Raw genomic sequence first — 24,649 nt, forward strand, 5'->3', positions numbered from 1 at the left:
ATCACGCTGTGACTGCTCCCGAAGCTCGCGTTGCACGGAGCGTGGAGGTTTGGACACGAGGAAGCCATTGGAGTAGGCCGCGGAGCTCGCGGTGCACGGAGGCGTCGGAGCCGAACGTCGACATGCTCCATCCCGGACCACAATGCTCTCGTACCTGCGTCGGCACCCAATGTAGTAGCAGGGGCGCCTCTCATCGCCGACCGCATTGCACCCCATCACCTTCCCGCCGCTCATCTCCGTCAGAGCTGCCGCCGCCCGCTCCCTGCGCAACCACCTCCACTCTGTGCTCGCGCAGATCCTTGACGTGGCCTCCTGCTGCCTTGCCGAAGCCGCCCCAACACACGGGGCAGTAGCAGGGGCGGCCCCCGTCTTCAAACGCATCGCCCCCATCTCCTTCTCGCCACTCCTCCCCGCCTCGGTCTTCAGGAGCAGCACCTCCGCTGCGGTTTCCGAGTAAGCCGTCGACGCAATCACCCACACACAAGCTCCTCGCCGTGGTGCTCGCGCTCCGAGAGCAGCACCTTCACCGCGGTCTCCGAGTAAGCGGCCCACACAGCCACCCCGCACGAGCTCCTCTTCGTGGTCTTCGAATATGCCGACGGGGCAGCCCCCACATGAGCTCGAGATGAAGGGGAGAAAAGTGAGCGGCATAGTGTATGGGGTAGAGGATAAGAGACTCGTTCGGTCGTGCGTTGTTCGCATCGAACGCTCTCAAAACATGACATGGCACCGCTCGCCGCTTTAAAAATCATAAATCGCGATGTAGGGTGATAGAAGCGTGGGCGAAGTTGATAAGTGTCACATTTGCGTTATGTGAAAAGTTGCCAAACAGGCTGTCAAGGGGCCAAGATGAATGTGTGCATCAAAAGCGAGCTTATTCCCCTGTTCATACGGTCAGCTCCCTGTCCAAAGAGGATTAGTTGGTAGCCAAGCCAAGGTTGGTGAGGCCGTGCGACTGTGACAGTTCGACTAGCTAGAGTCACCGGGCATGGTTTAAACACCAAGAAAACGCAGCTACAGGCGCGCGGCGGAGCCTTGCGGTTGCAGGGGAGAGGATCCCTCCAACCGCAACATGCTGCCGCGCTCCCACTCGCACCCGGCCCGGCGGCGCTCCGGCCTCGGCCCGCAGCTCTGCGCCGTCGCCGCGGCGCTGCTCCTGCTCCTCTCCCTCGCCGTCCTCCACTCCCGCCTCTCCTCCTCCTCGCCCTTCCCCCTCTCCTCCTCGTCCCGCTCCTCCGCCACCGACTCCGCCGCCACCAACTCCACCGCTCTCCTCGCGGACGACGATGACGACCCCGTGGCCGCCGCTCTCGACCCCGACCTCACCCTCGCCGCCGTGACCACCGCTGCCGCCACCGAGGGCGCCGCGGCTACCAACCCCGACGACGACCGCATCGACGAGCTCGACGTGCTCGACGAGGACGACTCCTCCGCCGCCACCGACGCGGCCGACGACGTGCCCGCCTCCACCACCGCCGCGTCCTTCCTCTGGGACCACGCCGCCGGCGTCGCCCGCCTCCCCTTCCGCCTCCCCCCCGCTGGCGATGCCCCGCCCGCGGGGTTCCCCCACTTGGACTCCCCGCGTCGGATCGCCGCCGCCGCCTTTGGATCCGATGACGAGCCTGTGGATCTGGAGCTGCGGGTGGAGATCTCGTCCATCAGCGGCATTGAGGACGCGCTGCTCCTCAAGCCCGCCTCCGGCCGTAGCGAGACGCGGCTCCGCTCTGGTTGGGCGCGGTGGCTGGAGGGGAAGGCAGACTACCTCCGACGCGATCGGATGCTCAGGTCCAACTTGGAGTTCCTCAATCCTCGCAACCACCCTCTGCTCCAGGACCCAGACAGTCCTGGTCTCACTTCACTCACCCGTGGCGACCGCATGGTGCAGCGGATGCTCATCTCAGAAATTGAGAAAGGCTCATCCAAGAATTTTGCCCGGCGGAGCCTCAAGTCGTCTGACAATGAGCATGGAGTAGGATCCATTGTGAAGGAGGAGCCGGAAGAAGTTAGGAGGTGGGGACACTTTCCAGGAATTGATCCACATTTGGGGTTCTCGGAGTTCATGGAAAGGTTCTTCGAGCATGGGAAGTGCTCCATGAGGGTGTTCATGGTATGGAACAGCCCTCAGTGGGCGTACGGTGTTCGGCACCAGCGTGGGCTCGAGAGCTTGCTCCTGCAGCATCCTGATGCCTGTGTGGTCATGCTGTCGGAGACGCTGGAGCTGGAGACCTTCCATGAGTTTGTGAAGGAAGGGTATGTTTCATAACCTGTTTATTCGCTGATGCTTCTTTAGATCTAATTTGCGAGTGACAGCTGAAGTCATACAACTTTGTAGTGTTCGTAATAACTAGTATTTGATTAATGAGATTAGCTAACTGTGAATAACAAACTACAGAAAGATAATACTTCCAACATAAAAGCGTGAAGTAACTAGAACTAGAACCACTTGGTGCTACACGGTATTTTTCTTTCTTTGTACTAGTATATTTACCAGCTGTTTGAGGAAATGTGTCACTTCTGGGGAACGAACACCATGTTTTAGAACTATTGCTGGCATAAATGGACATGTACTGAGTAGAGACTGTCATTGAAGGGAATTGAAATCTCTAGTCTCTGGCATTGCATTTCTAGTCCCACCCTTTACATAGCCAATCTCTTTTCTAACCCTTGGATTAAAAGTTGCTTAGGTCCACACCTGTGCAGAATATTGTCTTCGCTGTTTTATTTCTTAGCATATAGAAGCTAATTGTGTTCTTATCCTCCCAGATTATTCCTTACTAACCGGTGAATAAATTACTAGTTGAACCCCAAGCCATCCAATAAAGTATTCATGAGTAGGATAATGGTACTTTCTTGTGCTTGCATTTGCATATTTGGTCAGCGCCACACAAGTAGTGTTTAAAGTATTATATTCTGTTTACCTATACTATTAACATTCTCTTGATTAGTTGTACAAGCATAAAAACATACCCTCACCTCTTAGATTACTGCTCCCCAGCTCTGTTAGCATAGCATTGGCACATCAAGTGATATCTCAGCTAGCTATGGGTGGATGATACAGATCGGATCTAATCTGAATTAATTAACTTTCTTAAATATCACAAATGACACACCTTTAGGTGCTTTAACCTTTTGCTATTTGCTATCCAACGTAGTTGTTTGCTGCAACTACTGCTCAGCATTGGCACATCAAGTGATATCTCAGCTAGCTATGGGTGGATGATACAGATCGGACCTAGTCTGAATTAATTAACTTTCTTAAATATCACAAATGACGCACCTTTAGGTGCTTTAACCTTTGCTATTTGCTATCCAACGTAGTTGTTTGCTGCAACTTTGATTGCTTTTCTAGATTTATCCACTCCAAAAGGTAATTTGATGGTTGCAGTCTGCATATTAGGTCAGCAAGATCCATTCTCTAGTAGTCCATAAATACATAATCGATTGTCTGGAATCCCAAGGAGGATTCTGTAAAGAGCAAGACACAATTAATGTGCACCTGTTCTTTCTGGAGTTTGCGCTGCAGTATTTATAATTTTATATGTAAATCATAAACCATATCTCGAATTTTACATGGTTAATATACTGGAAGCTCATGGTTTTTTACCAATGGAGTGTTACGAACACATATATGGACAACTGAATACCCAACAAAAGTAAACAGCATCAATTAGTGAATCATCTGAGAAGGCTCTTTGTTTCAATGGCTGGTGTCCTTTGGTGACTTATTGCTCGATTACCATTCCAAAAAGAGCAAATCATAGGACGAATGCTAGGCGCGGGAGGCGGGACGACCGGCCCAAATTTCGTCCGGTCCCGCGCAGCCGCACGATGCGCGCGCTCGTAACCACAGGATTCAGCCGCTAAGCCCCTGCTTGGTCGTCTCCCCCGTGGCCACCAGTTTGTAGGCTCCATGGCGCCACTCATCGGCTCACCGGGGCCCCTTGCCGGCTCGACAGTTGCAGCGCTGGCGCCCGCGTGGTTCCGTCCCCTATGCAGCAAATCGCGCTGTCGGTTCCAGCAACCAGCCCACCGGTCGTAGCCATAGCCATGCCGTAGCCGGTTGGTGCAACGGCGAGTGCCGGTTCCAGCATGGGGGCATCGTGGTTGCAGCACCCTTCCTAGCCGTGGTCACCACCGGAAGCTCCGGCAGTCCCCCCGCGCAACCCCGGTGCCGTCACGCAAGGTCTCAGCTCGCCATGGCCTGTTGTAGCTTCCACCGATCACGGTTGCAGCATGGGCCGACGCAGGTTGCAGCTTTTTCCACTGCCGGTCGTGACATGAGTTGCTGGTTCTAGCATCCGCTACTGCCGGATCAAGCAACCTCCATGGCTAGTTGCAGCATCTGCCCCTGCCGGTTCCAGCATGGCCGTTGTCGATTCCAGCACCCGGTGGCCGTCAGTTCCAGCAAAAAGACGACCAAGGTTGTAGCATCGCCATTGGCCGGTTCCAGCACCGCCACCCACAGATTGCAACACCGTCTGCAACGAATAGCAGGACCACCACCCGGCGACACCACAGGCCCCGGCAGCAGGGAGGAGAGGGTGGGGGGGGCAGCAATTGCTTGGACGGGGAAGAGACAAAAAAGGAGGAGGCCGCGGCCACATCTGTACCACTCTCACTGGACAACGGCTTTTACATGGGGAGCTCGTCCATGGAGGGCAGATGGAGAGTACTTCGGTGCTTCCTGTGAAAGAAGGAATCGAGACAGGAGAGGAGCTGGGGAAGAAAGGAAACGAGTGGAGGCGCATGGCCCGGAACGGATAAGGCACAGACGAAGACTTCTCTTGTGGGTCCCACCGAATACGTGCTGCTACACGAGCGAGGTGGCGTGAACATCGCTGAACCGATTTGCATGGATATGGAGTGTATGATCTGATGGAATCGAACGACGCACACTCGACCGGCGCAAGACTTGTCCGGTCGACTGGAAGGGATTGTTTCCCAAATCATAGCTAATCTGTTCATGTTCTTTCTGAAGATTGTGCTCGAGCATTTGTTTAAAGCATATGCCATATCACGAATTTTACATGTTAATATATTGGAAGCTCTTTAGATGAATAACTAATGATTTACCAAGAGAAGGTGGTTTTTCCTGATGGAGTGTATGACATATGTACAACTGAATACCCACCCATAAAGTAAGTAGCATAAGTATCGGATCATCTTAAATTATCTACCATCTGAAATTTTCTACCTTTTATTTCAGTGTCTGCATTGTTTATAAGGCGTCCTACCTTAGACGCTTAGGCATTGCTTAGGCGATAAGGTGCCCTGGCAGCGCCTTACAAATATGCCCGCTTTAGGCGCTTAGGCGTCAGAGCGGGTGGTGCTCGCCTTAGGCCGCCTTACTGCCTTATAAACAATGAGTGGCTGGTTTCCTTTGGTGACTTATTGCTTGATTACCAGACATTTGAGATCTTCCGAATAGTCATTGCATCTTATAATATTTCAAAAGCGGTATTTTTTTCACTTGCCGTCCATGTACAGATGTGTTTTCTGCGCTGAAATGACATCCTTCTAAGATATCATCTATACTTGTGCTGTAAACATGTGAAACATCAGCTATACTAGCTACAGCCCATGGGAACAACGGCAAGATGCTGCAGCTGTAATGGCTATTGAGATAGACATGTTCAAATAGTTTGGAGAGGATTCTTTTTCTATTTGATGACGATTCTGTCCAGCCATATGGGCAAGCAATCCAAATGCCAACTGGCAGCAGAAGTCCATTACTTGTACGTTTGGTTGATTAGTAGTTCCCTTTTATCTGCAGTTAGAATCTGTTGTTATAATATAAGTCATGTACCCCTTTTGTATTTATCCCGTTGTATGAGGGGTTTCCTGCATATGTTCCACACCTGTACATGTATATATATATCGGCCTATGGCCTCATGGGAATACAAGTTGCTTATTCCTAACATGGTATTAGAGCTAGGTCAATTTTTTTTGCACGCCGCAACTCGTGCTGATTGATCCGCCTCGCGACGCCACCGTCCTCTGTGGCCGTCGCTCTGTTCTCCGTCGCTCGTGCTGATTTCCCTGGTTCTGATCCAGTCGCCGGCGTTATCTCCAGCGGACGGCCGCCCGCCCGATCCGGTCGCCCGTCTCCACCAATCGCCAGCGCCCTCCCGCCCAAGCTACTCCGTTCTATCCATCGCGCGCCACAGCCGCCGCTAGCCCCGTCCGATCCAGCAGCCGGCCAAGTAAATTCACGTATACGTCATCTACGTCTACGTGTTTGTTGCTTGAGAATCCATCAGGTTTGGTCTAGCTAGCTTTGCACTTCGCGTGCACAGCATTGCTAGCCCCGTGTGCTACAGCCGTCGTTCGCCAAGCCCCGCTCGCCAGCCCCGCGCACTTCGCCAAGTCTAGTCGGTTCTAAAAAAAATGTCTGCTGCATCGGGCTATGTTGCTGTCCCTCGCTGTCCGGTGATCTTTGATGGTACTAACTACACCGAGTTTACTGGCTTCATGCGCATTCACATGCGTGGCATCCGTCTTTGGGGTGTTCTTTCTGGCGAGGTCTCCTGTCCGCCACGTCCAGTTCCTCCGGTGGCCCCTACTCCGCCAACTCCATCGGTTCTTCCTACGGATGCTAATCAGGCCGCCAAGGATGCAGCTAAGCTTGCTGATGAGGCTGCTGATCGTGCTTATGATGAGAGGGTTTTGGCTTATGAGGAGGCTCTTCAGACGTATCATGGTGCTCTGTCTGTTTACACCCAGTGGCTTGATGATGATGCTCGTGCTACAGCTGTTCTCACTGCTAGTGTTCTGCCTCAGTTTGCTTCTGAATTTCTGGGTCTTCCTACTGTCTTTGAGATGTGGACCCGTCTTCGTGAGCGCTATCAGGCCTCTGGTGATGCCTTATACCTCTCTGTGATCCGTCAGGAGCATGCTCTTCAGCAGGGTGACTCTACTGTTGATGACTTCTATGCACAGAGTTCTGCTATCTGGCGCCAGCTTGATTCTCTCCGTAGTGCTGGGTGTCGTACCTGCCCCTGTTGCCAGGCTGTCCAGGCCAATTTGGAGTTTCATCGCGTCTATGAGTTCTTGTCTCGGCTCCGTAAGGAGTTTGAGCCCCGGCGTGCTCAGTTGTTTGCTCGTGGCCGTATTTCTCTCATGGAGGCGCTTTCTGAGATTCGTGCTGAGGAGACTCGCTTATGTGGTGCTGGTTTGCTGGAGGTTCCCTCTGTGCTTGCTACTCGTGCTCCTACGCCACCTGCTCCATCAACCACTTCTCGCTCGAGTGCTCCGCCGCTCTTGCCCACTCCTTCTGGAGGCTCAGGTCGCCCCCGTCCACATTGCGCCTATTGCAACAATGATGGTCATCTTGAGTCTCAGTGCTACACGAAGAAGAAACACCTGCGCAAGGCTCGATCATCATCTTCAGGGACTTCGTCATCTACCTCGACAGCTTCAGCCATTGCTTTGACTGAGCAGGATATTCTGAGACTTAAGCGTCTGCTCGCGGCTTCAGGTTCTTCCTCGACGGGTACTGCCGGTTCTGTGACTGATGCTTTCCGCACTGAGCAATCACCCTCTACACAGTTAGGTACATCCCCATGGGTTCTGGACTCTGGAGCTTCTTTTCATATGTCTTCTCATTCCTCCACTTTGTCCTCTCTTCGATCACTGGATTCTCCTATTCATGTCTTCACTGCTGATGGTACTCCACTTTCTGTTGCTAGTAGAGGCAATCTTACTACTCCTTATTCTGTTCCTGATGTTGCTCATGTTCCTCGACTTACCATGAATTTGTTTTCTGCTGGTCAACTTACGGATTCTGGTTGTCGCGTCATCCTCGACGTTGACTCTTGTTCTGTCCAGGACCGTCACACGCACACTCTGGTTGGGGCTGGCCCTCGCCGCCGTGATTCTCAGGGTCTTTGGGAGTTGGACTGGCTTCATGTTCCTTCTGCTGCCACCACCATCGCCAGTTCTTCCGCTTCTGTTGCCTCTGTCACTGGTTCCTTCCAGCAGTGGCATCATCGACTTGGTCATCTGTGTGGTTCTCGGTTGTCTTCTTTAGTTCGTCGAGGCCTTCTGGGGTCTGTCTCAGGAGATGTCTCTTTAGAGTGTCAGGGTTGTCGTCTTGGCAAGCAGATTCAGTTACCATATTCACATAGTGAGTCAGTGTCTAAGCGTCCTTTCGATTTAGTCCATTCTGATGTATGGGGTCCGGCCCCTTTCGCTTCGGAAGGTGGTCATAAATACTATATTATTTTTATAGATGATTTCTCTCGTTACACATGGCTTTATTTCATGACTTCTCGTTCTGAGGTGTTGTCTATTTATAAGCGTTTTGCTGCCATGGTTTATACTCAGTTCTCTTCACCCATTCGTGTTTTTCGTGCTGACTCTGCTGGCGAGTATATCTCTAAGATGTTGCGTGGTGTTCTTGCTGAGCACGGGACTCTCTCTCAATTCTCTTGTCCTGGTGCTCATGCTCAGAATGGTGTGGCTGAGCGAAAGCATCGACATCTTCTTGAGACGGCTTGTGCATTGATGATTGCTGCCTCCCTCCCGCCTCATTTTTGGGCTGAGGCCGTCTCCACATCCACCTATCTTATCAATATACAACCTTCCGCTGCTCTACAGGGTGGTGTTCCTTTCGAGCGACTTTTTGATCGTTCTCCTGATTATTCGATGCTTCGCTTGTTTGGTTGTGTTTGCTATGTTCTTCTTGCCCCTCGCGAACGCACCAAACTGACCGCTCAGTCTGTTGAGTGTGTCTTCTTAGGCTACAGTGATGAGCATAAGGGCTATCGTTGTTGGGATCCTATTGGTCGTCGGATGCGTATCTCTCGAGATGTGACTTTTGAAGAGTCTCGTCCCTTCTACCCACGCCCATCTTCCTCGACTTTTTCAGTGCAGGATATCTCTTTCCTCACTTTTCCTGACTCACCTATCACCCCCGCCGACACTGTACCTCTCCGTTCCACTTCCTCTCCTTCTCCACATCTAGTTGATTTGCCGCCACCATCCTCCCCGGTCTCCTCGCCTAGCATGTCACCGGGTTCTCCACCTTCATCTCCGGTGACTTCCTCCCCGGTCTCCTCTCCCAGTCTGTCACCGGATTCTACACCTTCATCTCCGGTGACTTCTTCGTCGCCACCCCCTGATTCTACCTTGCCGATTCCTCCTTCTATTATTCCATCTCTTCCTCAGCATTACACTCGTCGTCCACGACCAGTCGATGCCTCTGTGGATGGGTCGTCATCTTCCTCTCAGCCTACTTATGGCTTGCGTTCTCGTCCTCGTCCGCCTGTTGATCGCTTTGGATTTCCCACCGCTGGTGCTGCTGTTCTTGAGCCGACTTCTTACCGTCAGGCTGTTGTTCATCCTGAATGGCAGTTTGCGATGGCAGAGGAGATTGCTGCTCTTGAACGCACTGGTACCTGGGATCTTGTTTCTCTTCCTCCCGGAGTCCGTCCGATCACTTGTAAGTGGGTCTACAAGGTTAAGACTCGCTCTGATGGTTCTCTTGAGCGTCACAAAGCTCGTCTTGTGGCTCGTGGTTTTCAGCAGGAGCATGGTCGTGATTATGACGAGACTTTTGCTCCTGTGGCTCATATGACCACTGTTCGTACACTTCTTGCCGTTGCCTCTGCACGCCACTGGTCTATATCTCAGCTTGATGTCAAGAATGCCTTTCTTAATGGTGAGCTGCGTGAGGAGGTGTACATGCAGCCACCACCTGGGTATTCTGTTCCTGATGGCATGGTATGTCGTCTTCGTCGCTCTCTCTATGGCCTTAAGCAAGCCCCCCGCGCCTGGTTTGAGCGCTTTGCCTCTGTGATCACTGCTGCTGGTTTTTTAGCAAGTGCTCATGATCCAGCATTGTTTATTCACCTTTCTCCTCGTGGTCGGACTCTTCTTCTTCTTTATGTTGATGACATGATCATCACGGGGGATGACCCCGAGTATATTGCCTTTGTAAAGGCCCGTCTTAGTGAGCAGTTTCTTATGTCTGATCTTGGACCCCTTCGCTACTTTCTTGGGATTGAAGTCTCTTCTACCTCTGATGGCTTTTTTATATCCCAGGAAAAGTATATCCTGGATCTTCTTGCTTGTGCTGCTCTTACTGACGAGCGCGTTGTTGAGACTCCTATGGAGCTCAATGTTCACCTCCGTGCTACTGATGGTGATCCTCTCCCTGACCCGACGCGTTATCGTCATCTTGTTGGCAGTCTTGTCTATCTAGTTGTCACTCGTCCGGACATCTCTTATCCGGTTCATATTCTGAGTCAGTTTGTCTCTGCCCCCACCTCGGTTCACTATAGTCATCTCCTTCGTGTTCTTCGATATCTTCGAGGCACGATCTCTCACCGTCTATTCTTTCCTCGCTCCAGTTCTTTACAGCTCCAGGCCTATTCGGATGCTACGTGGGCTAGTGATCCTTCCGATCGCCGTTCACTTTCTGCTTACTGTGTTTTTCTTGGTGGTTCTCTCATTGCCTGGAAGACGAAGAAACAGCTTGCAGTTTCCCGTTCGAGTGCCGAGGCTGAGTTGCGAGCAATGGCTCTTTTGACGGCAGAGGTGACTTGGTTACGGTGGTTACTTCAGGATTTTGGTGTTTCTGTCACTACACCGACTCTGCTTTTATCTGACAGTACAGGTGCTATCAGCATTGCACGCGATCCTGTGAAGCATGAGCTCACCAAGCATATTGGTGTTGATGCTTTCTATGTGCGCGCTGCTGTGCAGGATCAGGTTATTGCTCTTCAGTATGTGCCTTCCGAGTTACAGTTGGCGGATTTCCTGACGAAGGCTCAGACTAGAGCACAACATGGCTTTTATCTCTCCAAACTCAGTGTTGTTCATCCACCATGAGTTTGAGGGGGGGTGTTGTTATAATATAAGTCATGTACCCCTTTTGTATTTATCCCGTTGTATGAGGGGTTTCCTGCATATGTTCCACACCTGTACATGTATATATATATCGGCCTATGGCCTCATGGGAATACAAGTTGCTTATTCCTAACAGAATCCACATTATTGTAGTTACGTTGTTAGGGCTACTGCCTATAAGAATGGTGCACTTATCTTTGAGTTCAAGGATTGAAATAGTCCCTAGTGCGTCAAGTTCTGTTGTTGTCCTCCTTGACCATTCTAGACTTGTTTCTCCTGCAATTGTTGACCCATTTCTCCCTTGACCGGTGCCCTCCTTCATATAGCTTCATTCAGCTTCATGTGTTGCCATCCGACCTCTCGCCAACGGATGTTTACCTTGTTGCTGAATGTCCATGCCTACCTGTTTAGAGGGAAGCCCAAGCCATGTGACCGCCTTTTGTTCCCCTTCTTCTGTGAGTTATTCCTCCGTATTAGTTTGTTCACAACACCCTCTTTTGCCGTGAATATCGATGTGTTTCATATCGGTCTGCTCCCTTCCGTGCCATGTTTATATACTGAGCTCTGTTACAATTTGTTGATCTTATTTGGTGTTTGTGCACCATTCAACGTCATGAATCTTCTCTTCTTAGTTATGCCCCCCATTTTCACCATTTTTTAGTGGCAGTTCATTTTTTAGTTTTTAAGGTGGACTGGACCCTCAGAGCAACCATAGGAGATGGAATCCCTGTCTGGTTTTGAATGCCCCGTTCTATATGCGAGTGGTTGGGTGTCCGGATACACTAAATAGGCCTTGTCAAGCTTTCAGCTAGACACAAGTAGGACATCGATTTGTGTTGTTAGTAACTCTCTGTAACTTAATACAAGACGTTTTTTGACACTGTCATAATGTCAAATAACGTCTAATATTAGAAGTTACAGAGGGAGTAGTATCCTACCATGTGAATGAGCCAAATCATGTGCCCACAGTTAAATTCTCACTAAATCATACAGCCAAGCTAAAATGTCTATTTGCTTAGAATTACATATGAACTCAATATTCTGAACACCGTCTTGTATTTAGCGTATATATGACCACCAATATAATGTGCATTTCATGTTGTAGATCTTATGAATAATTGTTTTCGCTACAGTTGTCTCTGCATCATCACTCATAGTTGATTTCTCCTCTTTCAGACACAAGGTTGCAGTTGCAGTGCCAAATCTTGATGAACTTTTGGAGGGCACACCAACCCACATTTTTGCATCGGTGTGGTATGAATGGCGGAAAACAATAAATTACCCCTTGCATTACAGTGAGCTAGTACGCCTTGCTGCTCTTTACAGGTAAGACAATAATAGTACTACATACTAGTGCCAACATTTGTTGATTACATGCATAATTTATTTGACAGTGTTAAAATAATCTAGAGAAAAGATGGAACTATTATGCTTTTCAAAAGGTATTATATCCATGTAGAGTCGTGGATGAATCTGCACCTGCAATGAATGGCCAGGTAGAACAAACCAGCAATGAGTAGTCAAGTAGAATACACGAGCAATGAATAGTCAGGTAGAACAGTTGAGTTACGAAAAGAGCCTTTCATTTGGAAACAGTTGACCCCCAATGCCATTGAAAGCAGATGCCCAGCTAGTTGTTAAATCTAACAACACTCCAGATCAGTTAGAACTTAAAAGTACAAGTGTACAACTAACATGTAGCAGTACATAAATAGTCATAAACCAAAGAACATAATTGTTTCTAAATTGTCACATGAAATGAAGATTCAAGCATCTAAAACTGCTTCTAAAATAGCACAACAAAACAGAACAAATTTCATCTTGGACTGTCATAAACTAATAATCAATCCTGATTCAGCTGTAAACATCCGTTCTCTGTTCTCTGTACTTTGCCATCTTTTTTCGTAGATGAATAGATAATAAAGAACATAAGATTGAAAGGTGCATTGCATATAATCAACATTCCCTTGATCTCAACGAAAAAATAGTTAATCGTTAAATTTTATGTGAGACTTTCTTTCGGTGAGCTTCCATTTTTCACTGGGCCCAAAAATGGTATATGTGTATACTTGTGTGGTGTACTAGGGTTGTAGGGAGATAGGGGAGGGGTATATACATACATAAACAACTTGAATGTTGAGGAGTCGGGTGCCGTGAGAACATAAATGTAATCATGAGTACAGTTTCAATTCTTCTTATTTTGAGGACAAAATATTGATATATGATCTATGTTCTGCATGCAGATACGGTGGTATATACCTTGACTCTGATATTATTGTACTCAAACCATTGAAATCCCTCCGAAATTCTATTGGTACTGTAAAAGAAGTTTCTAGAGGTTCCAGTTTCAGTGGTGCTGTATTGGCATTTGAAAAACAGAGGTAATAATAGTATCATGTGATCTCGTACATAACCATTTCCTTTTTTATTACTATTTCCCTTACATCTCAAATGGTATCCTATGTATTCATGCGTACAAATTAGGCACCGATTTTGGTCTGCCTAGGTCATAGTTCTTGTTGTCTTGGTATGTAATTCAATTAATGACGTGCCATAACACTTGCAGATGTTCAAAGGACGGAATTTCACATACCTGAATTTTCAATTTGAATTACGAAGTCACATAAATTGTTCAACTATATACTAGCAATCCATCTCTTTTTAAGGGTAGTTGGATAAACTAGATAATGCCCATGCGTTGTTGCGGGAATTTATAGCAATAAACTTATGAAGAATTAAAAAAAGGTAGTGGATGTAACTTGGCTTATTTGCCACTCCTTTAATAGATGATATGCATGCTTGTGCATATTCTGGAAAAAAGAATATATAAGAATAATATTCTCCATATTTCGCCATATATATAGAGGTGATTGCACTTTATAGTGACTCATAGTTTTCTAGCTTCAGCGAAGTGAATTTTTTGGCTAAAACAATTGATGACGTGGAGGGCCACTGCACATTATAGTGGCTCGTCATTTTCTAGCTTAGGTGAAATGATTTGTTGCTAAGAAGTCAATGATGTGGAGGCACTGTTCAGGATATCTGTGATACCATATCGGTCGGGGGCTGACAAGTGATTAATTGGCGAATCAGCCATTTAACTGAATATATTGGTAACCCATTTATCGGTAGGTTAACTAGGGCCATATCTATATATCCGCGGCTACATAGCAACATGCATTGTGCTGAATGTGTAAATATGCAATCCTAGACTACATAGCAACAAGGAAGAGTGTTACCTCAATGTTCTAATGATGTCTAGATATACATAGAAGAGCAACAACAACAACATAGCAGCAGTAATTGTACATCACTATCTAACATCAAAGGAGAGTAGCACAGCAACAGTACTACTTGTACATTCTAGGCATAGGAGAGTAGTTTTGGGACAAAATATGATGCCCAGTTAATCGGCCCAGCTGATAATTTGGCCTGACAACCGATAAATCAGCTTGTCAGACAGATTAACTGGGCCTCCCAGTTAATGGGCCGAATAGGCCTTTCTCGTATCGGAGGCGGAGGGGGGCCGAATAGCAGTTAACTGCAGTTAATTGGCCGATATTTGTAACAATGTGTGGAGGTCTTGCATGGGCTTGATGATATGGAGGCTTTGCATTTGTTGAAAAATGAAATGTGGAGGTCTTGCATATGATTGATGATGTTAAAGCTTTGGACATGTTGAAAAATGAAATATGGAGGTCTTGCATGTGCTTGATGATGTGGAGGGCTTGCATGTTCTAGAAAAATAAATAGTGGGTTTCAACTATTTAAGAACATGCATGTAGAGAGGATCAGAGAAATAAAATTAGTGGGGTTGATGAGGTGGCATGCGGGCATGTCGAGTTAAATAGAAGTGGTGGGGATCAACTCTTTAAGTATATAGGATAAGTGTCATCTATTATGTCATTTGAAAGATATTAGAAAAACCTTCACATAGCTCCCAGAGGCCAGAAATTCCTTAATTGGAGGAAACAAAGAAATACTGTATCTAGATAGCTTACTGGTGGGTGTAGATTATGATGGTGCAGACAATAACTGCTAGATTTGCAGGAAAAATCTAATCGATATATTTTAGTCATAAGCATTAGAGTTGTATAATACAGCCATGTTTAGTAATATGGAGTATATGTATTGTAATTGCATCTAGCCGTATTGGTGTTTGGGAAATGTGGCTAGCTTAATTAAAATCAGACAAAGTTAATCCTATCCTATCATGTAACAGGGACACAAATAGTTACAACACAAAATCCTAAAAGCAAATTTTTGGATGTTCTGTGAAGGCATTAACAACTTGAACATGCAAAATTTAATTGTAGCACAAAGTGTTTTATGATGCTTGGTGTCAAATGCAATGGCTTGAACAACGAGTTAACATTCTCAAGCTCTTCTAATACTTCTAACCCAGTTTCATACATTACTTTTGTTGATGCAGCCCATTCTTGCTTGAGTGCCTGAAGGAATGGTATTCAACATATGATGATACTCTCATACAGTGGAATGGTGCTGAACTTATGACAAGAGTAATAAGAAATCATTCTGACAGTGATCCAAATAGGGAGCGCCTTGAGATACAGTTGGAACCCTCATTTACATTCTACCCCATAAATTCTACGGATATCAATAGGTATGTAGTTTGTCCATCCATTTGTCCTTCCATGGCCAGCCAACTTGTTCAGCTTTACTATTTGGAAGTAATATTCTGCTGTAAGCTATACAATGTTAGTCTATACATCAAGGTTTGATCTCAACCAGCAGTATGAACTTTACCAACTAAAATATTTACACTTATGTTGTATTACTCTTTCCTCTTGCCACCTGTTTGTTTCACCAAAGTTGTCTCCTACTGCAGAACATAGCTTCATGTTTTCCGACTCTGATGCTCTTGCGAGTTGTAATTGCAACAATGTTTGTTAATATGCTTCTTGATCCTGAACAGTTATTGCAAAATTCAGTCTCTGGACTTGATGCATGTCAACCATTCCAAAAGTTTAGCATTTAGCATTTACCCCCGCGAAAGAAGTTTACTACTTTGCATTTAAGATTGTTAAGGACTTGTTTTCAAAAAACATGAAGTGACCCTTTTTTCTTCAGATAGTACTGGTTAAATTTGTGGTATGCATGCTCATTGCAGTATTGATGTACTGCAGGTACTTCTCAGAACCAGACAGTACGGCTGAAAGAGCACAACATGATGCTCTGTTTTCCAGGATTCTGAACTACTCTACCACTTTCCACTTCTGGAACAGCATTACATCTTCTCTGGTTCCTGAATCCAACAGTCTTGTTGAGAGAATTCTTAACCATTACTGTCTCCATTGCCTTGATGTTCTATAGTTGGTAGCAACCTGGAGTTCCCATGACGAGCTTCATATTGGTTTAGAATACATATACAGAAGAAATTCACCAGTCTAATGGGTACAAAATATGGCTAGTATACTGTTGAAATCTGCCTAAAAAGTGTAACGGGGAAAATATTATGGTGGCATTGTAGATATATATTCTTTTCAACAGGGTATCGGTGGTGATGCTACAACCAAGTGCAATTTTGGTGACTTTGACCCTTTTTGTTGTTGGTGTTGATAGGAAATCTGCTTACTGCAAATATTGATTCAACAACTTGGGCATTTGAAATTAAGAGGTTTGAGTAAATGAGTGTTTTGATATTCATCTTTTCTTGTTATACTTATATCTTACTTGCAATCCAGCAAATCATTAGGGAATAATTATTGATGTTTATCGTTTGAATGCTGAAGTACAGTGCAAAATTTATGGCAGGTTACTGAGAACAGCTTTCTCTGTTTCAACAAATCTACCAAACTATTTCTGGAACTTACAATGCTCCACAAATCGGACAAACTATTTTTTGACTTATTTGTTTGAAAGTGGCCAAGGATACGTTTGTAGCACATCCAAGCTAAAATTTTCTATCACCAGATTGCGCAACTAGCACTGACTCCACCCATAGTAGGCGAGGTTCCAGTGCATTTGCACCATGAGCAGCCATAGCACGAGCTACCTTTATTACAAGCCCGTGGGCTAAACGGGAAGGTCACATGATTAAAACTTAATCGCAGGAACTGGCGCAGGCTTCAAATCGAACTCAGTGCTCTGAACTGTTTTGGTGCTGCTTCCCTGCAAACAACTTCATAAACCCTTGTGTGTTCGAGATGAAACTCTGGTAATAGGGATTCCTTTTCAAGACATAGCAAATTTTGTACAATGTTACAAATTATTTTTTTACCAAGTTTGTAGAGAAACTATCAGTAGCATATGAATTCAGTAGCCGTGGATATTGCCATGAAATATGTTTTGGTGGTGTATTTAATTATTATTATAGGGGAGCCTTGGCACAGTGTTAAAACTACTGTCTTGTGACCATGAGATCATGGGCTCAAGTCCTGGTCAAATCCTTCCCTTCCTCGAACAAGTATTTTTGAACGGAGGGAGTATTATTTATGAACTTGATTGAATTAAAAAATTTTGAATTACAATCAAATTTACGTCTTATATTTTGCTATATATTGTCAAGTCTTTAAAGTGTTTCGATATAGTCTTCCTAAAAAAACCCCCAACAAAGTGCACACACACGGTCCACAGGAAAGAGAGTGGCGTGGGCCCTATGAGACATGCTGAGCGCGTGCGTTCTATCGGTGTGAGAGTCTGCCGGTCAGCCTATTCACATCATTAATTACAAAAATATTATGATAGACACATCTTCGCATCAAAAAAACTTGCACACTTCCTTCAGACGGACACACATCGGGAACTATCTTTTAACTTCTTTTATTTTTTTAGTCGAGGGAACACCATCTATAATCTGCCTCATTTTGCATGTTCTTTACGAGCATTTCACATAGCACAATTGCGGGTGTTGGCAGTGCATTTATTTAGTATTATAGATGTTTATATTATTTACGAACTTGGTTGAATTAGAAAATTTTGAATTACAATCAAATTTACGTCTTATATTTGCTAAGAGACGGCATAATATATTGTCAAGTCTTTAAAGTATTTAGATATAGTCTCCCTTAAAAAAACAACAACAAAGTGCACACACACGGTCCACATGAAAGGGAATGGTGTGGGCCCTACGAGACGCGTTGAGCACGTGGGTTCTACCGGCATGAGAGCCTGCCGGTCGGCCGATTCACATCATTAATTACAAAAATATCATGATGACACATCTTCGCACCAGAAAAACTTGCACAGTTTCTTCAAACGAACACACATTGGGAACGACCTTTTAACTTCTTTTATTTTTTATAGGCAAGGGGACTCCATCTATACTCTGCCTCATTTTGCATGTTTCTTACGAGCATTTCACATTAGCACAATTGTGGGCTGACCCAATTAATACAACCAGAACCAGACTAGATACTTGTACCGCACGAAACACTGTCCACCTGAGAATAATGAACCATCGGCGTCCAAACAGTTTGGTATTGAAATTCCTGGAATTTTTTGGACTTAAGAGTTTGTAGGGAAATTATATTAGTAATATATACACCACATATTTTCACGCCATATATATTTGTTGCTGTAAATGTTCACACTGTTTTCTTTAAACTTGGTCAAGCTTTATAAAATTTGACTTCAGTCAAAACTAGTATGCGAAGTAAATAAAAATGGATCGACCTGGTATTTTGCCAAGAGGCGGTATAATACATTGACAAGTCTTAAAGTGCTCAGCTATAGTACACACGGTCACCACTGTATATACATGCCACTCTCGCGAAAGGCGCTCCATCATTGGCTTGTCGAACAAACTAGACCATAAAAGCGCGCGTTGCCACGCTCGTCTATTTTAAAGAAAAAATAAGTAAATTTAGAAAAAATTATGTAGTTTCAACATTTCAAAATTACAATTTTTACGGTCCACATCCATAGAGAAAGATGATTTGACTTACATGACACATGAATGCTTGAATTGAATTCTTAACATTGGTTATGTTCTAGCACAAATATATTACCAGCAAAAAGATAATATACAATTTCAAAGCAGACATTCATCAACGCCTTTGTCTGCATTTGCAGTTGAACAACCAAGGAAGGATAATGCAGAAAACTGCCCTCACCGAGATAGGGCATGTGGAAAAGATTTGTTTGATCAAGTGTCTAACACACCCATTGCAAGATATTTGTATCATAACTAAATAACTTGGTCTGGCAAGAAAGCAAATGCAAGTATAATAATTGTGTACTCAGCTCCATCTATATTGACCGTTTATAAGTCAGGATCTGGAATACATATCATCTAGGAAATGTTTTTGACATCCTTCCGGAAATGATTGAAGAATGGTACTCCCTCCGTCTCGGTTTAGAAGACGCGCTTGAAAATTCTCTGGAACCTAGGTGGTTATCTATTGGTTATGAGATGGGCTAGAAAATAGCATTCACACTATGCATGTATATAGAAATAGTATATAGGAGTACTAATTAGCTACTAGACATAAATGCAATGCGCCCTAAACCTTGTCTATTGTGGAAACGCACGCAAATTTAACTATGCCTTCTAAACTGTGACGGAGGAAATAACTGCTAATGAACAACAATAAAAGAAACCTTGGGATCAAATATGTAAGATCTTCCTACATAGGAGTACATTGTATTTCTTTCACACCTACAAGAGAATAGTGATCAAGGTAGGGAGCAGGCACAACAAAAAGTCACCATAGATATATAGTCACTGGGTTACCTCAGATGTGAAAATGAGAGATGACGCTGAACTCACTATGCACATATTTGTGCCTATATTAGTAATTTAGTATCATTACTCCAGTCGCAGGTGCTTTACTAATGAATTCACCATGAACATGACTCGATTCGTTAAGGAAAAAAAAAAGGGTTGGATCTTATACACGAACATGGAAACTATGGAACAAAACTCGAACTGATCGGTGAGAATGCAGTAAACAAGTTACCTTCACAAAACCAAATGGAGGCTGTAATCTGCACCATCTTCATGGTCTAGCAAAATCACTTCAGGAAAACACACACGTCCCCTTGATTAGGGGAGAGGAAGCAGAAGGAAAAGGGACCTCATCCGCTTGCACCTTCCTATGTGTGTTTGTCTCCCCGACCATAGTAAGCACGCTGACGAGAATGAGATCTGTACGGGAAGCTAAACGGCCGCTGCAACGACGGCACAATGTCACTGTCTCTCCTTCCCCTCCTCTTCCCTTGCAGCAAGCAACCTAACAACAAAGGAGGCCACCGGCAAGCCAGCTGCTACCTGCGGACGAAGGATCGAAGATGGTAGGACAAGACAATGGAGCTCGTGGCCATCGGATCTAGGCTTTTGGTAGGGCGTGTGGCGGTAAGAGAAAGCTGCCGCCACCACCGTCGCCTGTACAAGGAGTTGAGGTACGGTTCGCCCAAATCGGCGGCGAGCTGCATCATCCCACGCGTGCCTCGCTCGTTTCCATAGCCAAGCGCTGATCGCAACCGTCTATTCATGATCGGGCAGTGCGATGCATCCGTGAACGAGAGGGCGCCCAGGTCGCTGTCCGGAGCAGCAGCCCATTAACGTTGGGCCGACCAGAACGCCCGAGTTGGATTGGTAGAAAAGGCCGTGGGATGAGGTGGGATGACGGTACGATCAGGACCATTGAGTGAGCCGATCAAACGGTTTAGAGCGTCAAATCGTTGTGAGCAGCCGTAGCTAGCTCAGTTTTACTGTTTCTTAATACAGTACTCCTATAATTCAATCGCAACGGTTAACTTACTTTAGAACGGCAATTTATTGGTGCGAGGAGAAAGTAAACATGCAACATGAAGTAGATACACGTAGCGTATGTATCAGCTCGTGATTTAGGCGGCCGCTGACATCCTCCTTCTGCTGTACCGGACCATGGCCTTCCCCTTGGGCCCCGGCATGACCACATTCCAGTCCGTCCCGGGGAAGGGCGACATCATCTCCATCTCAAAGTTCCTCAGCAGGTGGCTCCAGGGACTGTTTACGTCTCAGTCGACTGAGACTTCGCGAAGTCTCAGTCGGCTGACGTCACCCCTGACAGATTAGGTCTGTTTAGCATCCCTTCCTGATGGATTTTAATTTCTCCGTGATGGGCTTATGGTGTGGGCTTTGCTTGTTTGTTTGTTTTTTATTTTTGCTGTTTGTTTGGCCCGTTGTACCTGTGTCCCTGCCCATGGACGCAGCAAATACACAACAGAAAAGCAAAGAGCCCATGTATAGCCAAATGACAGGAAAACTTTTGCTTCTCTCCCAGTTGTACGTTCCTCTGTCAGATAAAACCCTGACCCCCCCCCCCCACCCCACCCCCACCACATGGATCCATCTGCAACTCCTTTCAATTTCTTGTTCCCTTCTTTGTTTTGGACCTGAAAACCTTGTAATTTCTTCTTCCCCTTTGTTTTTCTGCACTAATCTTGGAGCAGTATGGAAATTTCCTGATGGGCACACATGTTTGTCTCTAAGATAACTTCATGGCAGAAAACTCCAACTTTGTCTCAGCCTGATGTTCAAGTTTCTCTGAAGAAAAAAAAGTGAAGAAAGAAAACTGTAGTATATTAGAAGCATGGGTTTCAGTAGTTGATGACAAAAAAGATAATAATTTTCATGCTAGTGCTAATTTTTGTATGTCCAGCACACATACTGTTCAGGACACGTACTAAGCATGTAGTACACTTGCTGTGGGCAGAGAAAAGGTTGAATTTTTGTTGTTGTTCTTGACAGTTTCTGAATATGATAAACTAACGAACATGGTTCTTTGCATTAGCCAAAAAAAATATGTCATGGATTCAGATTGACACATACTGTCTTCTGCATTTCATGTAGCAGCCAGTGAATACTTTGGCACGGAGATTTCCAAGCAATCGTGCTCCAGCTCCACATAATTTGGTGACCCCAGTCCAAGTAAGATAAAAAATGCGAAAACAAAAAATCTCTTAGATTGTAAATACATATGTTTGAGATGTGTCACCATCCCAGAAACTGACATAAGCATGATTTGTGTTTCCATGGCAGCAGTACCATGGTGTCCAGTATGTGCAGCAATAACAGCCTACGATGAATTTGGCATTCCAACCATCTCCAAGTGCATTTGCACCACATGTACGAGTTTTTCTTGAAGAAAAAAAGATTGATTATACCCTCTTTAAGTTCCCTACTTCATAAATGACCTGCCGCTCTACTATCATGCCCTTGTAATTCTGTGAAAAAATAAGATTGATAAAGAAAGAAACTTATACTGTTATGAAAAATGCACGGGATGAATTTCCTTGGAAGTGGTAACATGACCTACACACAGTTATTGTTTGCTGCTGACCCAGAGGTACTATAAAGTGCCTTTATTTTGTTGACTTTCACATGCATAGTTGAAAAAAATAAACTACATAACATGTTTGTGGTCACAGGCTGGTATTGTTCATTGACATACAACTGGGCCCCATGTCTCTCGACGCTGCCACCTCCGACAAAACAGAGGCCCCTCTAGTTGCGATCAAACAAGAAGACATGAAGTTGTGTGCCCATTGTGGGACATGCAACTGGCGCCTGACCCCGTACAACAAGTAATGGAAGTCGAGTTGTGACCAAGTTATAAGGCATGCAGTTGCGACCAAGTTAGAAGACATACAATTGTGTGTCTAGTGTGGGACATGCAACTGAGCCGCCCCCTCCGACAAAACAAAGGCCCCTCTAGTTGCGACCAAGCTAGAAGACATGCAGTTATGTGCCCATCATGCTGGGACATGCAACTGGCGCCTCTCCTCGTACAAACAAGAAATGGAAGTCAAGTTGCAACTAAGTAATAAGGCATGCAGTTGCGACCAAGTTAGAAAGACATGCAGTTGCGTGCCCTATTGTGGAACATGCAACTGGGCCCCGTGTCTCTCGACGCCGCCCCCTTCGACAAAACAAAGATCCCCCTAGTTGCAAACAAACTAGAAGACACGCAGTTGCGTGCCTAGTGTGGGGCATACAACCGGGCCCCTCTCTCTCGATGCTGCCCCGTCCGACAAAAGAAAAGCCCCCAGAGTTGCGACCAAGTTAGAAGACATGCAGTTGTGTGCCTAGTGTGGGACATGCAAGTGGGCCACCTCTCTCCCTCTTTGTCGCCCCTCCGACAAAACAAAGGCCCCTCCATTTGCGACCAAGCTAGAAGACATGCAGTTGCGTGCCCATTATGGGACATGCAACTGGCGCCTGTCCCCGTACAACAAGAAATGGAAGTCGAGTTGGCATGCAGTTGCGACCAAATTAGAAGACATGCAATTGCGTGCCTAATGTGGGACATGCAACTGGGCCCCATCTCTCTCAACATTGCCCCCTCCGACAAACATAAAGATCCCCCGTAGTTGAGACCAAACTAGAAGACATGAAGTTGCGTGCCTAGTGTGGGGCATGCAACTGGGCCCCATCTCTCTCAACACCACCCCCTTCGACAAACAAAGCCCCCCCGGTTGCAACCAAGATAGAAGACATGCAGTTGCGTGCCCAATGTGGGAAATGCAACCGGCGCCTATCCCTGGACAACAAAAACGGATTGCGACCAAGCTAGAAGACATGGAGTTATAAAGACATGCAGTTGCGTGCCTGCCGTGGACATGCAACTGGGCCCCTCTCTCTCAATGCCGCCCTCTTCGATGAAACAAAGAACCCCCCTAGTTGCGACCAAGTTAGAAGACATGCAGTTGCATGCCTGTTGCGGGACATGCAACTGGCCCCCTTATCTCTCGATGTCGCCCCCTCCAACAAAACAAAGCCCCCCCTAGTTGCGACCAAGTTGGAGTTCATGCAGTTCCATGCCTAGTTTGTGACATGCAACTGGGCCCCATTCTTCTCGACGTCGTCCCCTTCGACAAAACAAACCCCCCCCCCAAGTTGCGACCAAGTTAGAAGACTTGTAGTTGTGTGCCATTGTGGGACATGCAAAATACTGGCGCCTCTCCCCGTATAATAAAAATGGAAGTGGAGTTGCAAACCAAGTTATAAGACATGTAGTTGCAACCATGCTCGGAAAAAACATGTGGTTGCACGCCTAGTGTGGGGCATGCAACTGGGCCCCTCTCTCTCGACGTCGCCCCCTCCGACAAAACAAGGGTACCTCCTTAGTTGCGACCAAGTTAGAAAGACATGCGGTTGCATGCCTAGTGTGGGGCATGCAACTAGGCCCCTCTCTCTCATGCCGCACCCCACCAACAAAACAAAGGTCCCCCTTAGTTTCGACCAAGTTAGAAAGACATGCAGTTGCCTGCCTGTTGTGGGGACATGCAACTAGCCCCCTCTCCCCCTTAGACAAAACAAAGGTCCCCCCTAGTTGCGACCAAGTTAGAAAGACTTGCAGTTGCCTGCCTGTTGTGCGACATGCAACTAGCGCCCTCTCTCCCGACGCCACCCCCTCCGATAAAACAAAGGCCCCCCAGTTCCGACCAAGGTAGAAGACATACAGTTGCGTGCCCATTGTGGGACGTGCAAAAACTGACGCCTCTGCCTATACAACGAAATTAGAAGTCGAGTTGCAACCAAGTTATAAAAAGACATGCAGTTGTCACCATGCTGGGATGGTTGTGTGCCTAGTGGCCCCCCCTCTCTCTCGACGCCGCCCCCTCCGACAAAACAAAGGTCTCCAGTTGCGCCCGGGTTCGAAGACATGCAGTTGCGTGCCTTTTGTAGGACATGCAACTGGCCCCTCTACCTGTAGTCAAGTTTAAACCAAGTTATAAAGACATATAGTTGTGTGCCTGTTGTGGGGCATGCAAATGGCCCCATCTTCTCAACGCCGCCCCCTCCGACAAAACAAAATGTTCCCACCCCTCTACTACTGCAGATGTGAC

At 46.2% G+C, this 24,649-nt stretch overlaps 1 protein-coding gene across 1 annotated transcript; it reads left to right on the forward strand.

The window, feature by feature from the left end:
* Positions 1–921: 921 nt before the first annotated feature.
* On the forward strand, positions 922–16,517 carry LOC125536578 (uncharacterized protein At4g19900). The gene is made up of 5 exons (XM_048699817.1): positions 922–2,250; positions 12,029–12,178; positions 13,096–13,233; positions 15,285–15,476; positions 16,000–16,517. Exons 1-5 carry the CDS (start codon positions 1,073–1,075, stop codon positions 16,184–16,186), a joined length of 1,845 nt encoding a protein of 614 aa, XP_048555774.1. The 5' UTR covers positions 922–1,072; the 3' UTR covers positions 16,187–16,517.
* The last annotated feature ends 8,132 nt before the right edge of the window (positions 16,518–24,649 follow it).

Source organism: Triticum urartu, chromosome 2 (genome assembly GCF_003073215.2).
Source record: "Triticum urartu cultivar G1812 chromosome 2, Tu2.1, whole genome shotgun sequence".
Classification (NCBI taxonomy): Eukaryota; Viridiplantae; Streptophyta; class Magnoliopsida; order Poales; family Poaceae; genus Triticum; species Triticum urartu.

Coding starts and splice junctions, on each gene's coding strand:
- LOC125536578 (XM_048699817.1), top strand. CDS start 1,073: ATGCTGCCGCGCTCCCACTCGCACCCGGCCCGGCGGCGCTCCGGCCTC. Junction 2,251..12,028: donor CATGAGTTTGTGAAGGAAGG/GTATGTTTCATA, acceptor CTCCTCTTTCAG/ACACAAGGTTGCAGTTGCAG. Junction 13,234..15,284: donor TTGGCATTTGAAAAACAGAG/GTAATAATAGTA, acceptor TTGTTGATGCAG/CCCATTCTTGCTTGAGTGCC.